This window comes from Parambassis ranga, chromosome 7, assembly GCF_900634625.1.
Source record: "Parambassis ranga chromosome 7, fParRan2.1, whole genome shotgun sequence".
In the NCBI taxonomy this organism is placed as follows: Eukaryota; Metazoa; Chordata; class Actinopteri; family Ambassidae; genus Parambassis; species Parambassis ranga.
This window is the reverse complement of record NC_041028.1, coordinates 7,848,876-7,864,431: the sequence shown is the minus strand read 5'-3', so window position 1 is coordinate 7,864,431 and position 15,556 is coordinate 7,848,876. Positions and strand designations below refer to the sequence as shown.

General features: G+C 42.8%; 1 protein-coding gene across 6 annotated transcripts in view; it reads left to right on the top strand.

Moving 5' to 3' along the window:
• Positions 1 to 729: 729 nt before the first annotated feature.
• Positions 730 to 15,556, top strand: part of LOC114438146 (cyclin-dependent kinase 17-like) — a 31,537-nt gene continuing 16,710 nt past the window's right edge. For 2 of the 6 annotated variants that reach the window (XR_003670965.1, XM_028409299.1), the window contains exons 1-5: positions 3,253 to 3,429; positions 3,544 to 3,593; positions 3,869 to 4,017; positions 6,535 to 6,695; positions 9,382 to 9,546. Coding sequence is in view for 2 of the 6 variants with exons in the window: in XM_028409299.1 (XP_028265100.1) it covers positions 3,360 to 3,429; positions 3,544 to 3,593; positions 3,869 to 4,017; positions 6,535 to 6,695; positions 9,382 to 9,546 (595 nt within the window). In the remaining 4 variants the exon portion in view is untranslated. The other 4 variants (XR_003670966.1, XM_028409301.1, XR_003670968.1 and 1 more) reach the window with 3 other exon arrangements.

Sequence of the window (15,556 nt, the reverse complement as noted above, 5' to 3'; positions counted from 1 at the left end):
TGAAAAGAATAGGACAGTATGGGCATAGTTTATGCTCTACATTAATTGGGAAACAGGTCATATTTGTGAAGCAATCTTAAAGAAAAAAAAACCCTTTCCCGTACAATCTCAACACAGAGATGTCTCCAATCTATTTTCTCTCTAAGTGTTTTCCACATGTCATTGGACTGAGGGCATGATTTTAACCCGTGAATATAAATTCATCTGAACCACACGGTGGCGATAAAACCCAGCAGGCCAGCCGTGTTTGCTGTGTCATCGGTGACTCCTAATAATCCAAATAATGGGAGATCCAGGTGATCTTAGAAAATAAACAAATGTTTTATTTAATTAACTTATAAAGGTAGCGATATGACAGTCACGAAAAAAGTTCCTATGTGCGTGTAATTATAGTCCTATAAACTCATTGGATGAGGGTTAGTAAACCATATCTGCGTGAATTTAAACTTCACAGTCTGGCATCTAAACTGGTGTTGATGCCAGGCAAAGCAGAGGAGGAGGATGTTAGATTTCCATAATTCACATGCATTATTCACTAGGAATTTTCTCTGAGGTTTAGATAGGAATGCGGCGTGGGTAATGAAGGCTAATTTCCCCCGTGACAGTGCTTCTCAAATGAATGTATCTGATCTCTTTTTAACAGAGAGGGAGAGACTGTTGGAGGTGGGGGTGGATGGTAAAGGGTCTGATACGCACACACACACACACACACACACACACACACACACACACACACACACACACACCCCTTGCGGTGTTTTCCGGGATCACGCCACTGCCTCCACTTTGGGATCCACACAGCAGCAGCGATATGGCTGATCATCACCCGGACGGGACGGTGATGTTTATAAGCGAAAGTTAACACTGATAAGATGGTTTTTTACGCATCATATTTGCACTTTTTCAGACGACGGGACACTGCGGCACTCCGCGTGACACTGGGATAAGAATAATCTGACGGCTAATAGGAAATCTGGTGTTTTACAGCAAAGTAGTTGGAGGAACTTGTCGCAGTGGATTCATCCCAGCGTGCCGCCTGGATTACCACACACCAGCGGAACAATAGTCTCCTGCAGCAGAAACACTCGCAGGTCGGTGGCAGCGTGTGTTTTGTGTTTGTTTATGCTGGGCCTGTCTTTCCCTCCTCGTTGTGTGACCCTGTTATATTGGAATAACGTGTATCGATATCCACGGATCCACGTCCTTATTACCTGGCATTGCAGGTGGACTTTTATTTTTTTTTGCACTCGTGAAAACAAAGGTGTTGTAACAACTGCGCTGCGTACGCGTGCGTCAATGTAAAAGTAATGTGCGGACTTTGGTGCACTTCACAAAACGAAGCGGAATAGCGTTAAAGTGACACCACAGCAGATAAATGGCGATACATGGAGCGTAATCCGAGTCTGATTCTCTGGAGCATTATGTAAAATAATCAAACGCTGCTGGTTTTCTGGTCTGTTACACACACACACAGACGTCCAGAGAATTTCCCGGTCGCATTTCCACAGAGTTTGAGATCCGGCCGCGGCGGCTGTGCAACTTTTCTTTGCCCGGCCTGCCTGATTCTCCTCCTCCCGGGTACTTGCGTCAGGAAAACACGGGGAGAGACCACAGGGACTGACCGAAAACACACAAGGCCTGGGAATGTAAAGGGGGGGACCTCTGATAGCCAGCCCCGACACGAACACACCGCGTGTTTGGTTTTGTGTCCCGTGATATTCATTGTCACTGCTGTCCACTTCTGTGCGTCCTGTCCGCAGTCGTGTCGACTTTCCGTGGGATATCGGCTGGACACACACACACACACACACTCTCTCTCTCTCTCTCTCTTTCGCTTCTCTGCAAATGTGACAGAGCAGCGCTGCGGTCCTGCAGTGCTGTCGATAACCGTGCTGAATGTGAGCCGTACGCCAAATATGTTGAGCGATACCATGTCTCTGATCACTTCATTTCTTAGCAGCGTGTTGGGAGTATCATCTAGCATTGAATTATTTATGGCGATCTGAATGCGGGATGTCCAGATTGGAAACCATGCGCATCTATCAGCTGCTTTGCCCTTGCGATGCACCCCGACTGAAAATCACACTAATAAGCTCAGAACAATAACAAGCCTGTGCTGCTCCTGCATAATAACGTCTTATACAATTAAACTACTGTAGTAGTATAAGAGTAGTCTCTTCAACACATGACTCCATCGTGTTTCTATTTGCTCTAAAGGATTTTACATTGCATTTTTCTTAGTTCACTTAAACTCAGTTTTAATTATATGGAGTCTACAGAACCCCAAAGCCTGACCCTGATAAGAGTGGCAAGGGAAAACGTCTAACATCCTGTTTAAGGTCACCCAGACGTGCACTTTTCTGAGGTCAAAAATGAATTTATTAACCCTCTCTGAAATGTAAAACCTCTTCTACTGCAGTGTCTTGAATAGTAGTAATAACAATATAATGAAGCTTCATGATAACGTTTTTGCCCGGCCTCTCATTCAGCTGTTAGTGTGTGCCAACTTTCCATCACCCCATGATTTTGTGTTGGCTTTAGAGGAACATTCACTTATATAATTACATGCACAGGCCTTCATTTGTGTCTGAAGTAACACAAGCCGTTGCCCTGAACATCAGGTAGATTTGCTTTGCATATGTTTCCAATATAGACACCGTAAAATATTCAAATTCTTACTGTATTAATTTCTGCCACACTACCCAGGCTTAAAAGAAGTTATGTGCATTACATGCATACTTTGTGTGAGCCAGAACTGCCAACACTCATAGAGTCTGTCACCGCTGTCCTTCCTCACAGTTGTGACTGGAAGTGTCTTTTCGGATCTGTAGTGCGTTTGCAATATGTAATTTCATTCATCTAACTCTGGAGATCGGGGTGAGGTTAGGGACGAAGAGCCTCTGGGGACTGTTATTTGGGTTATATCTGCTCATTTGTGTGGATGTGTGTGGGATTCTGTAGTTGGGCAGATTTGTGCATTAATCATGCATCCTCAGGCCGCTGCTCAAAAGGAGCATTTGGAATACCACAGTGGCCGTTCCACTCTGCCACAGTGCATATGTGTGCATGCATGCGTGTGATTCATGTGTCAGTGTATTGCTGAAGAATGCTTGTTTGTTCGTGATGAAAAGGAAGAAAGAAGAGGTGCAGGGTGTAATAACATATGGTTGAAACTAAATCAGGCTTTTATCTCTCACACTGTTGACATGTGTCCATGTGTGTTTATGATGCCAGCTATAGTGTATCAGTGCATAGAGTCTGCAGGCTGAGGTCCTCAGGTTCAGTCATTCTTTTTGCTTCCTAATGAGGTATCATTGGCAGAAGAATTCCAGAGCAGCTGGCAAGGACCACATGATGCAATGCTCTGTGGCGTCCCAAGAACTTGGAGGGCTGGAAGTTTCCAAAGCGGACATGAGCAAGTTCAAGAGAGTGTGTGCACACGAGGAACAAGTATTCAGAGATGTGAATTATAAATTCTCTGCTTTTCACTCCCCGCTGTCTCCCTTCTTCTTCTTCTTCTTCTTCTTCTTCTCTTTACCTCAGAGAGAGAAACTGCGGTTCCAGCCTGGGCCTGTAACCTAGCAACCCAAATGGTGTGTGTCTTGAATAAATCAGACCGTGTTCCTCCTCAGGGGTGTGTCAGTTCACCTCAACTCCCAGCTACCACATGCAAGAAACACAGAAATATGTGGGAGGTCATGCTCAGAGGAAGTCAGCAGACACAGATGAATGACTTAGTCCAAACACAGAGGCTTAATTCTTTACTGCCTTATGTCACTCCCCCTGTTGACCTTTGCTCTCTTGTTTTATTACGCTGCTCATGTTATAATGCTTGTGATTTAATGCATCATGTTGCTGGTGCTTGCAGTGTGTCCCTCTGTTCAGTGGGAGTTGTGCATCAGAGTTGTCCGTGCTTTACCAGGTGTCTGGTGAGTGTGGCCTGCACATGCTGCAGCCTGGAGCCACATGTCTCATCCCACTCACCGATGTGCCTCTGCCAACCTCTTCACCAGACAAGTATGAAGCTCAGCATGAACCGATGAACATCCATCACATTGCATTCTCTTTTGAAGTCCACCACCTCATATGTACTTCTAAATTTGAAGACATCCATTGTCTCCACAAGGCCATCTGCACACACACACACACACACACTGCTGGGTTTTGTAACAGAAAAGGTGTTTTACCACAGCAGGAACTTTTTAGTGACTGCAGGGCAGTTTCAAGGTGGTGTCATTGTTTAATGGAGCGATCCCCTTTCAGCCTATTGTTTCCATTGTGCTTTATGTATCTCTGGACTCCTGAGGTGACGTCATTTATCTCTATCTCTTGACTGATTTGGAATTTACAGCAAGATGGTTGTGTTTTTCGCACTTTGACTTTGGACTTTGTGAGGTTGTAGTTGTTGTGAGTTGTGATTGTTCCTCCGTGTTAGGTGATTCAGAATTGTTTGATAGATTAGAAACCTGTCATTCTGTGTCTTGCTGCTGCTGGGTTGTATTTTAAAATTCTGCATGCCTCTTTTTTACCTCCAGTGTAATTAGAACTGCAGTCTTTAATCTAATCCTCATCATTAAACCATGCCCCGTGGATTATCATGGCAGCACAGAAGTACACGGAGTAGTTACTTTATTTGTTTCCCAAAATAAAAAAAAAAAACAGCTCTGAAAGAGTTCCTGCAAGGGAAGTTCCACTTGAAATAGCTGCAAGCCATCTTAAAATATAGCTGTAGTTCCTGCAGTGGAAAACCACTTAGTGGAGACTGGAAACACCATTCCATAATTACCCAGAGCCACTTTTTGTGAATTACTCCACAGAAATCTGTTATCTTCACATAGTCATACTTTGTTTATTTATCTGACATTTTATACAAAATCTTTAAAAGCAAAAAAGTTGTCAAACTAATTAACTATTTGTAAACATTTTGAGAGGTGGTTTTATGTTATGATTAAAATTAAAAATCCATATATAACGCACAGTGGCATCCTGAAGTGTTTCCCTCTGTGAGCTTCCCATTACCATTTGTGCTAATTCAATGCAGATAAGATTAAGACTGTGAAATTACTCACTATAGTGCGGCGCCTGCATGCCTGGATATGAGCATAAGTGTGTTTTAATGATAACATTGGGATGTACTTAGGCTATATCTGGGTAATAAGTGCAACATTATATATTGGCTCTTCCTCCATAATGTGACTCCATTATTCCTGAAATTTTGGGGACGATCGCTGCGAGGTCGCGCGAGGAGAACCCAATCTCCGTGTCCAAGCCGTCTTCTTCTATAATGAGGTCTGGAGAAAAACATGCAAATGAGGGGGGAGGGAAAATCCATGGATACTATGGATACTAACGGATAATATGAAATAAATGTGAGTCTCTCTCGCTTTGCTCATTTGTTGCAATTTTCTTGTAGAAATTAATCCAGCTGAGGTGCAAACCATGTCTGCGTTCATGTAAACTGACAGACTGAGGTGGGAGTTGTTAGATACTCCGCTAAGCACATCTTCTGGTGGGAAAGAAAAAAAGCCAGTTGTCCCGAGTGAGGATGTTTGAATTCCCTCGGAGCACTGTTGTCTCTAATAGGCCTGAAAGACTGAGAGCCTGAAAGGATGAATGGCTTTTGTTGAAGCCTCGGAGGTTAGACACAGAGAGAAAGGCAGTGGGTGCAATGTGTATCTGTGTGTATGTACTTGTGCATGTCAGCTCCAAAGCCCTTATGGGGTTAGATGGAAAAAGCAGGAAGTGGAGGAGAGACAGAAATACTCTGCCATAGAGGCCTCTACCTTCAGGCCAGTACAGCAGCATGTAGAGAGATAGGAAAAACACAGGGACTTGCATATAAAGAAATACACACATACACTCAGAAACCAGGTATTATGTCTGCCGAGGTGCACTTATATGTACAATATAGAACTTTGAAAGCTCACTGACATATAGACAAATACAGTGAAGTAAATGTACAGAGCACTTTGGAAAGAACTGTTTCATAGGTATGAACTTTATTTTAGAGTCATGTGACAAAGCATTTTTGCACTGAAAAAGTTTGGACTGTATAAATTTATCAGGATCGTTGACAGAGCAGCCAGTGAAATGTGTGTCAATCACAGCTCATCTGGGAAAGCTGCTCTTGTCTGAAACCTCTGCGTAAGCTGCACTGTCAGCCATTTACATGGTTTTTTTTTGTACATGTTTGTTTGTTGTTTCTTTCTCTCTATCTCTCTGGGCTTGTCTCTCTCTCTCATTCTTTGTCTTTTTTATTCTGCAATGTTTGCACTTGGGATACATAACAATGAGAACACACGCTGCGTGAGCAAACACAATCATTGGGTACCCAAAGAGCTGTGGAAAATGCGCAGAGGCTGCACTGCAGTACTGTACAATGAAGATTACCACGGGAGTGTGGAATCTAGCTGTTGATGGTTAGAATGAGAACAATGGCCATGATTATGATGTTGGATGTGCAGGTGGTGCTGTTGATAATAATGATGATGTCGATGGTTTTTCATGGTCCCCTCTCCCTCTCTCCCCCTGTAGGCCTTTGGGCCCCGGTGGTGTGGTTGAGAAGATGGACAGGATGAAGATAATCAAGCGGAGACTGTCCATGTCTCTACGCAGCGCTCGGCCCGTCGATGACTCTCTGTCCGAGCTTGCAGAACAGATGGCCTTGGATGAGCCATCCACAGCCAGGGACAACGGTGAGACACATGAACAAGTGCATACTTATGTACTGTTTTTCCAAGCACCTTAGCAGATGCTATCATCCAGGCAAACAGCATGCAGCAGTGAAAATTAGGGCTTGCAAACAACTTAAAAAAATCTTGTATGTAAAATAGTTACTCTTCCAAAATAGTGCTTGTGGCAGCCATCCTTACTGACCAGGGCCCTGCCTGAGTAAATGTGGAGGGCACCAGAAATACAGCTCCAATTATCCCAAAAAGCATTTATAGCATACTTTAGCTTGGCAACTTTGTCACAAACAAGACATTTTTTTTACTATGCTTTTCATCAACATTTTTACGACTCAATCTGTGTCACCTCATGCTATGACTATAGTTTCATATCAGTGATTAGACTATTCCTGCGGCGTGTAAGGCACCATGGAATAGCCGGCAGCTAGAATATGTAGCCTTCCATCACAAGCACATTGATTTCTGAACATTTTAAATTACTTCTTATTTCCTCTGTGATCTATGTGTCAGCATATTCTAAAATAACATGTCACACTATGAAAAGTGTGGAGAGTCACAGCCTCTAACACAGCAGTCACACATTTGGGCTCAAAGAGTTGCATATGTTTTACACAGTGCCAAGTCTGTCGTAAATTAATTTTCATCCAGGATTCTTCAAGTATCTCTGATCACATCCATGCTCACAGTTAATAAGAGATGAAGCTTTAACAAAAGGTAGCAAGGCAGCATGTGTTATCAACTCATAATGTAATTATGACATCCATAACCCTCTTGGGAGCCAAATAGTGCAGGTCCAGCATCTGTCATGGCTAGTGTCTTACCACACTGGAGCATTAGAAGGTCTTCTAAATACCTTCCAAATGCATTTGAAGCATTTGGTGCACATAACAAGTAATTGTGTAGGAGGAAAGTGTCAAAATAAAGGTCATGTATGGTTGTGAAGCATGTATTACATGAATACAGTGTGTGTGTGTCTGTGTGTGTGAGAGAGAAAGTAAATACTTGCAAACATGGAAAAACAAAACAGTCTCACACAGGTTCACCTCAGCCTCCCAGCCATCGTCACTTAATCACCATTCATTTCAGTCACTACTTCATCACTAACACTAAAAGCTGGAAATGCATGTGAATTCCTGAAGTTCTGTCACTCTGTTGTGTGTACTCACATGATCAAAGGAGAATGTCTTTTAGTCTGTCTAATGTCTGTTAAAGGGAAGTGCAAAAAGCAATGTCATTCTCAGAAACTCTGAGTGCCATCTGCTGGGCATCTTCCAGGACTGCACGTCCCGCTTGAGAAAAATCAGAGACCTTGCACCCAGACATGTCTTTTTGTGTGTGTTTGTGTCCTATTCTGGCATCAGACAGAAACCAGGTCAGACACAGTGTGATAAGAGAGGTTGCCTTTATTTCAGCAGATGTCTTTGTCTCAAAGAAAGAAGACATGAAAGGTGTCTGTGTTCAAATATAGCTGTGTTATGGTGGCTGCTTTGCTGTTTGGATTAGAACGAGTGGTGATGTTTGTTCGGTGTTGCTGTTATTCCATGCTGCCCGCCCCATGCTGTAACATCAGCGCCTCTACCTGATAAATTTCACTCTCTCCCATCTTTCTCCTCTTCCTTCTATTTTTACATCCCCCTCTTTTGTCTTTCGGGTTATGTCAGTTCTTTTCCAGAGGGAGAGCGATGGAGGAAGTGATGTAGAGGATGCAGAGAGAGAGACATTAAACTTTAACAACTGCTCTACATTACCATCTTCTCTTGCCCCTTTCCCTTGCTGTATCACCCCTCCACCATACACACATCTTTATATATATTAGTCAGACTGTGCAAAAGAGCAGTAAGACATAATTGTCACATTTTTCAAGTGCTAATGAGAAGCAATGTCGAGGGTGGTGCTGACCTCAGATCTGTTCTTCCTCTGTGTTCTTGGAGGACTGGTTTTACTCGAAGCAACGCTAGGAGGGAATCATGTGAGGGCACGGTAATGCTCGGTGGAATTCAGAGTGCAAGTGGGGGGATTATTTCAAAGACAATAGACGTGACCATTCACATTCTACAATAAGAGATCATTACAGCAGGAGTAGGTGCACCAGTCATATATATATATATATATATATATATGTATTTCCACTGCACTTATATCTATATCAATGATGTGATTACTGCCATCTCTTTGCGACCTGTTTCCTACTGTGTGTCTGCTTGTTTGTTGAGGGCATGTCTGTCTGTGTCTCTGTTAGTGATCGGTGTATGACTCAACATGTTTTTCACTATGCATGCCTCATACACTTTCCATTTCAAATTCGATTACTGTGTCCCACACTTGTTTCCTCTTCTAACATGAATACAGTAACTGTATGTATCTCTATCACTGCTACATATTGTACTCTTCCTGTGTGTTCTGCTACCTTTGTTTGTCTGGTCTCTGTGTGACCTTGTGTTGTCTTTTTTCTTCCTTCTCTCTCTCCTCTTTTTCCCTCCTGCAATTCCTGTTTTCTGCCCTTTTTGTTATGTTGTACTTGTGTTCTCTGCTCCTCTTTTTTTATGTTTTTATTTCTTCCCATTCTTATCCTGCCTTTTTCTGGTTACCATTCTTCATCTTCTTCTCCTTCTCACCTCCTCTGACTATCTCTTCTTTCCTGTCATTTTCTCCCTCTCCCTGGCTCGCTGTCCATCTACGCTGTGTATCTCAGAGCCCATGGTGGTGTGCACCGTGCACCCTCCCGCCTCCCATAGTGCTCCCTCCTTCCTGCGTCAATATGCCGGTCATCTGGGCCGCACCGCCCTCCGTAGAGAGCCGGGTGGGGGGCTGGAAAGAGACAGAGCCTTCTTGAGCCTGCACAGGACTGGATCTCTGGGTACACACAAACACACACAAACACACACACTGCCAAATGGACGCAACCCAAAGGCACAAAAGAAATATTGATCTGTGCCATTCCATAAACCTTTTAGGTTACATTATCTGTTAGGAAAGTATTGCATAAAGATTTAAAATATTCAACTATATAAAGTTCTCAGTATAAAATATTCATCAGTGTTAGTACAATCATTAGATAATATAATCTGACCAGGCAGTGAGTGCTGTTGGTTTGATTACTTTCTTTTATTTATTGATATTTTGGTGTATATATGCTCTATAATTTTTGTTCTAACCATAAGTCAGTATCAGGCTTCAGGATTATTGCCACTTGGGTGGAAGATGCTCACACTAGAGTCTTATTAATGTCAATTTTGGTTGGTTAAAATGGATGTATGTGCATGTGCATGCATCAAAGTGGATTTTCACCGAGAATAATATTTATTGGCACAACTCAGCTATCCTGCTCATATTTACTATGGATGTGGAAGGATAAAACTCTAATGACCTTAATCCAACCTACACAAACACACATATCCATGCACAAGCTCATGACACTCACATGCACACACAATCACTTTTTCCTTCTGTCTGCATTATGCAATGTGGTCTGTGGCTATATGGATCCCAGTAATCTCATTTCCCACTGTGGCAGAACGGCTTATATCAGGAGCAGTAGGGCAGGACACACAGAGGGAAGGAAAGTTAAGGATGGACAGCAAGAGAGAGAGAGAGAGAGAGAGAGAGAGAGAGAGGGGCTGAAGGTAACGATGCTGGAGATGGTTTAAGATGAAATAGAGGCTAGAAGATGAAAAAGAGGGGGGAAAGTGAAGAGTACAGATGAAGTGACAGACGCAGCGGTAGGTGAGAGCTCCACAGTGGTTCCTTCAGGGGTCATATTGGCTTTGTACCGTGTGTCCCATGAGCCTTTAGCTGAGTGAGCTGCAGATAGACCACGGTGAGACTCGCTGCATCTATCAAACTCCCTTTAAAGAGAACTAGTCTCAGAACAGGAGCTTACAATGTAAGCTTAATAAGAATCTCTCGATAACACTGATCTGATCCTGGTGAGGAAATAAGTCCTGCAGCACAGGGATTTGAAAAAAGAAACTTTTCTTTGACAAGTAAGATGCAATGCAGAGCTAATAATATGATGTTAACTTGATACATGTTTGAACTATAGGATAGTTGTTACGTGATAATACTGGCAATAGCTGGAATATTTCAAAGTGAATAGTTTGAACACATTAAAAATACACAACAACAAATGATTTCCCATCACTTACCATAGAGTCTAAGCTGCAATTAGTATCCTACATATAAAACATTTGGGTTACATGAATACTGTTACTGTAAATTCTTCGGTTAAACATGTAGGGAAACATTTTATGTCACAACCATTCTTGTCTGAACACGAGAATGTATGAGAATGACAGGGAGTGTGTTTTAACTTCATAGTTGCATTCAATGTGCTGAGTATGAGCTGATGTATTTGGATGAAAGACTCTGGCTTTACTTCAGGCTTATATCACTAGGATCCCAAAACCTGTGTTGATTTTTGTTACATAAAAAATGTGAAAGGGAATCCGTTCTAGTATTGAGGATCAAGAATGTGTCAGGAGTGAGTTACTGTCAGTGTTTGTAATGACTGGAATGGCAGCAAGAAATGAATGTGAATGTACCAGTCTTAAGCCCACAGATTGTCATCCTGGCAGAGACACTTCATTCTGTAAAGTCCTCAGCTGTCACTGAGCTCAGAAAAGCCCCAAAGAAGGACACAGCTTGCCTCGGAACCTATAATAGATGGAAGTCTATTATTAAAATCTTGATAAGGTGTAGTTTGAAATGTTAAGAGGTATGCTGTGTGCGTCTGTGAATGTGTTTCCCACTGCTTGGTCTCGCTGACTCACTGTGTGCCACTCAGCAGTCGGAGCACGTTGCACCCTTTAATAGAGCAACATGATGATGCAATCTCTCTTTTTTCCTGCTGCACTAAAGAGATTACCCACCCTTCCACTGTCTACCACTTTCTCCCTCTGTGCTTTTTTTAACTTGCTTTTTATCAGCATACAATTAAATACACCTTTAATCTGTGTAAACAGGCTAGACTGCTGGTTATACAGTATATTAGAGCTTATTGGCCAGAACATCCTGAGAGTTTATACAGGTTTGTGATTCATCTGGACCAACACCCACTTCCGCCACACTGTGTTTAACAGAGGAAAAGATTGAAGTTTTGCCTCCTGCCTGCCTCTCCCTGAACATCTGTAGTTACACTGTAGAGGATTAGTTAGCTGTCCTGTCTGTTTTACTGAGCTCTGCTGCCTACTTTCCTCCAGCCCATTGCAGGCTGCTATTTCTGATACTGTCACAGATGTCCCCTCTCGTTCTTCTCCCCCCCGCCTCTGTCTCTTTCTTTCCACATACATCAAAATACTATATTTAACCTTCGGATAAAACCAGAGTAAAGATAGAAGATAGTGAGCTTTTCAGACCACCCTTACCGTTCCTTGTGCATTGTAGACCGTGAGAGGCCTTGTCTGTAGCAGGGATTTAATGTAATGCATTAACACTGCGTTAATCGCTGTAGCCCTCTCTCTCTCTCTCTCTCTCTCTCTCTCTCTCTCTCCCTGCACTCTCAGCTGTCCATTTGCTCACTCCTAGACTGGATTTAATAAGAACAATGGAGCGGACTCGTTTTTATGTAGCTGGTCTTATAAGCTCTCTTTATGGGTATTAGGATGGCTTGCTATTTCACTAGCTTGTGCTTGAGGCTGTTGCTAACAAATGCTGGTGATTTCCACAGGCAGGGGCGGTGTGGGCTGTGGGGGAGGTTAGATGTTTGGGGACTAGCTTGAACAGAGCCTGTAGCTTACAGTAGGCACTCTGGTCCCAGTAATTGAATATAAGATTCCTCTGATGCAGATAAAAGGTTTAGAGGTAATTACCGCAGTCTAATTTTTCCTACCCTAACCCCCCTCCCTCTCAGCCTTCTGAGCATGTTTTTCTACACATCCCTGTTCCTCAGGGATGTTATATGCACTTTGAATTTTAGTGTCTCACAAAAGCCTGAAGGTTGTGGTATTTATGGTATACAATAAAAAAAATCAAAAGGAGAGTAAAGTGTGGAGGTGGCTGCAAAGCTAGAAGTCTTCTTCTTTGTATACAGTTGCAAATAATAAGGAGCAGGGAGACAGTGATGGGTGGAAGGCTGATCGGGGAGCTTCTGTCCTTGACGTCTTAAACAGCCTAAAGCCCAAGGATTCGTCACTCTCCATCAATATGTGCCTGTCAATGCACTGTAAATGGCCACAAGTCTTTACTTGAACCTTATTAAAGAATGGGTCCAAATAAAGCAATCTAAATACATCTCTGTCAGCCCTGCATACTTACAGTCCTTACAAATATTTGCTTTATGGTCCTCCCACACCTACAACAGTAAGAGCATTTTCAGGATGTGTTACATAGACAGTGTTCCAGTGATCCATCATATTTACAGTATCTAAACCAATTCCTACTGTCTGTTTGTGTAAGTCTCTAAGTGTATCATTATTGACATGTAGGGTGTGTGAGGCTCTCTGCAGGAGTGTGTTTTGTTAGTTAAGGTTTACAAGGCAGTATGATTATTGACATGAAGGGAGAGGTAAGGGGTTGTCTGGTGATATTTGAAAACATAAGCATTAATACTCAAGATGAATTTATTCTCTTATCTCGCTGACATTTTGGATGCAGTTGCAATTTTCAGACTTCTTTTGAAGTTTATTCTCTTTGGTGGTGAGACGCACCGTTCTGTAGAAAACCCACAGGGAAATATGCGTGCACACATGCAAAACAGTAATGATGCGGAAAAGGAGGAGTCAACATTCTGGCAGTGGCAGGAAATTTTGCAGAAAATTAACTGCAACTTGATTGTTAACTTCAAAGAAATATCAAAGTCAGATGAACTTTCAGAAAAAAATAAATGAATAAAGCATTCCCGCTTTGAAGGTCCAGTATAACACACACAAAAATAAAATAACATAAAATGTTATTAATTTAAATTCAGGGTTTAAACTCTGCTCAAATGCTCCATAAAAATGTATGTGGTCATGTGAATAAGTACATGTGGAGATTTTACATGTACTTATTCACATGACCACAGGAGGGAGCATAAAAACTAGGTAAATCATGTCATATGTTTAAAACAAGGTTTTTGTATCCTTACAACAGTGCTAGTTAAATGTGCTTTTCAGGGTGGGACTTTTGATCTACAATGTGTTAAATGCAGTGAAAGGTCTGCTTTAACCTAAACCAAGTAGTTTGGGTTAAATCAGACCTCTTTGTTTTCACTGTAAACAAAGGTAAGGTGTCATCTGCAATGGGTCAAGAAGCAATAGTTCTACATAAGACACAAGCCCCCGCGTCCTGAATGAAATTCTGGACCGAGAGCTGGAAGAGGCTATAATACTAATAAAGTCATCATACACTTACTACTGCTACCTTGAAAGGAAAGGTTTGGGACAGGTGTTCTTTAGTGCAGCAAAATATTTTTCAGCATTAATGTATCTAAATAATTCTATGTGTAGAGTGTTATTGTGCTTCACCTGCAGGCTCTGCAGGTGTGTGAGAGAGCATCTAAGTACAGTAACTGTAGGTGATGGAGTATAGGGGAACTGCTGTGTTTATGTGGGCTTGGGTTGAACATGAATAATGGCCTGTGCTTCATGTCCATGGGGAAGGACAGGAGAGAGAGAACGAGCAAGAGGAGAGTGGATGGAATGGCGGACTCGGGGAGATAGGATGCCAGAGGCATCACTCAAAAGCATCAGGGTTTCATTTTCTTCGCTAGAAAGAGATGAGGACAAGCGAGGAGAGGGAGGATAAGATGGAGTGATAGAGATGGAGTGTAAGAAAAGAGGCTGATCATGCAGAAAATGTTGTGTCATCGGCTCATGAATAGGAAGAGGGGATGACTGTACTGATATTCAACACCATCTCTGGACCCAGACGGAGATGTGAAGAACGAGGGAGGGAGAGATAGATAGGAGGAGGATTGGGGGAGAGAGAGCGAGAGAGAGAGAGAGAGCGAGGGAGATTGCTATCACAGGAGAGGGAGGGGAGTAATAGCAAGGTGAAGGGAGGCAGCAAGAGGACTAACGACACTGAAAGCACTGATAGGGGCGCAGGAGGGAAGGAGGAGTAATCGAGGGAGGGGAGTGGAAAGGAGAGCAGCACAACAGCCTGAAGAGTGGCGTGCTGAATAACAGGAGGACAAAGACTCAGAAGGAGAAAAACATCAGGGAAGAAGAAAATAGAAACTAAACATGGCACAGAGAAGAAGGATGGAGGATCTGTGAACCAGTGAGGTCAGAGAGTTGAACAGCAGAAAGTGTTCTTCTTAGACGGCAGCTGTAAGTTGAGGATGTTGTGAGTCCTGGCACATGTTTGTACGCTCATGCCTGGATGCTACAGATGAAGACAGAACACCTGTTATCCAGAGATGACAGGGTGTAACAGTTTTTAGCCTGCGTGCATTGGACTGTCTCTGCAGCATTTTACCTACCTGCTCGGTGTTTGACCTTCCTTAGTCAGCAAGCAGAGTGTGGCTGCAGAGAGAAAAAAGGGCGAGAAAGAGAGAAGTGGAGAGAGGGAGTGTCTACAGAAAAACACAGAGAGAGGGAGAGATTTAAAGTGGAGTAGCAGCCGAGGGAGTTGTTGCATTGTGATTAGTGTGCTTGTGCAGTCTGCACTATCCTCGCCATGTAAGACCTGCTCTCTGCTGCATGGGGCTCCTCTGGCAGGATTTTCTATCTGGAATCTTGGACTCTTAATCAGCTAGAGATCCGTAAACCTGGGTGCCACCCAGACCGGCCAACTAGACACCAAGCCCGAACCAAAGTAGCCTCAACTTGTTGAAAAGGCCTGGATTTCATTTGTTTCTCTGTGAAATGTGTTTTTAAATTTTTAGATTACACTTTCATTATTTGATACTTTCAATCTTGGGGAACAATGGACACGTCAGACAACCC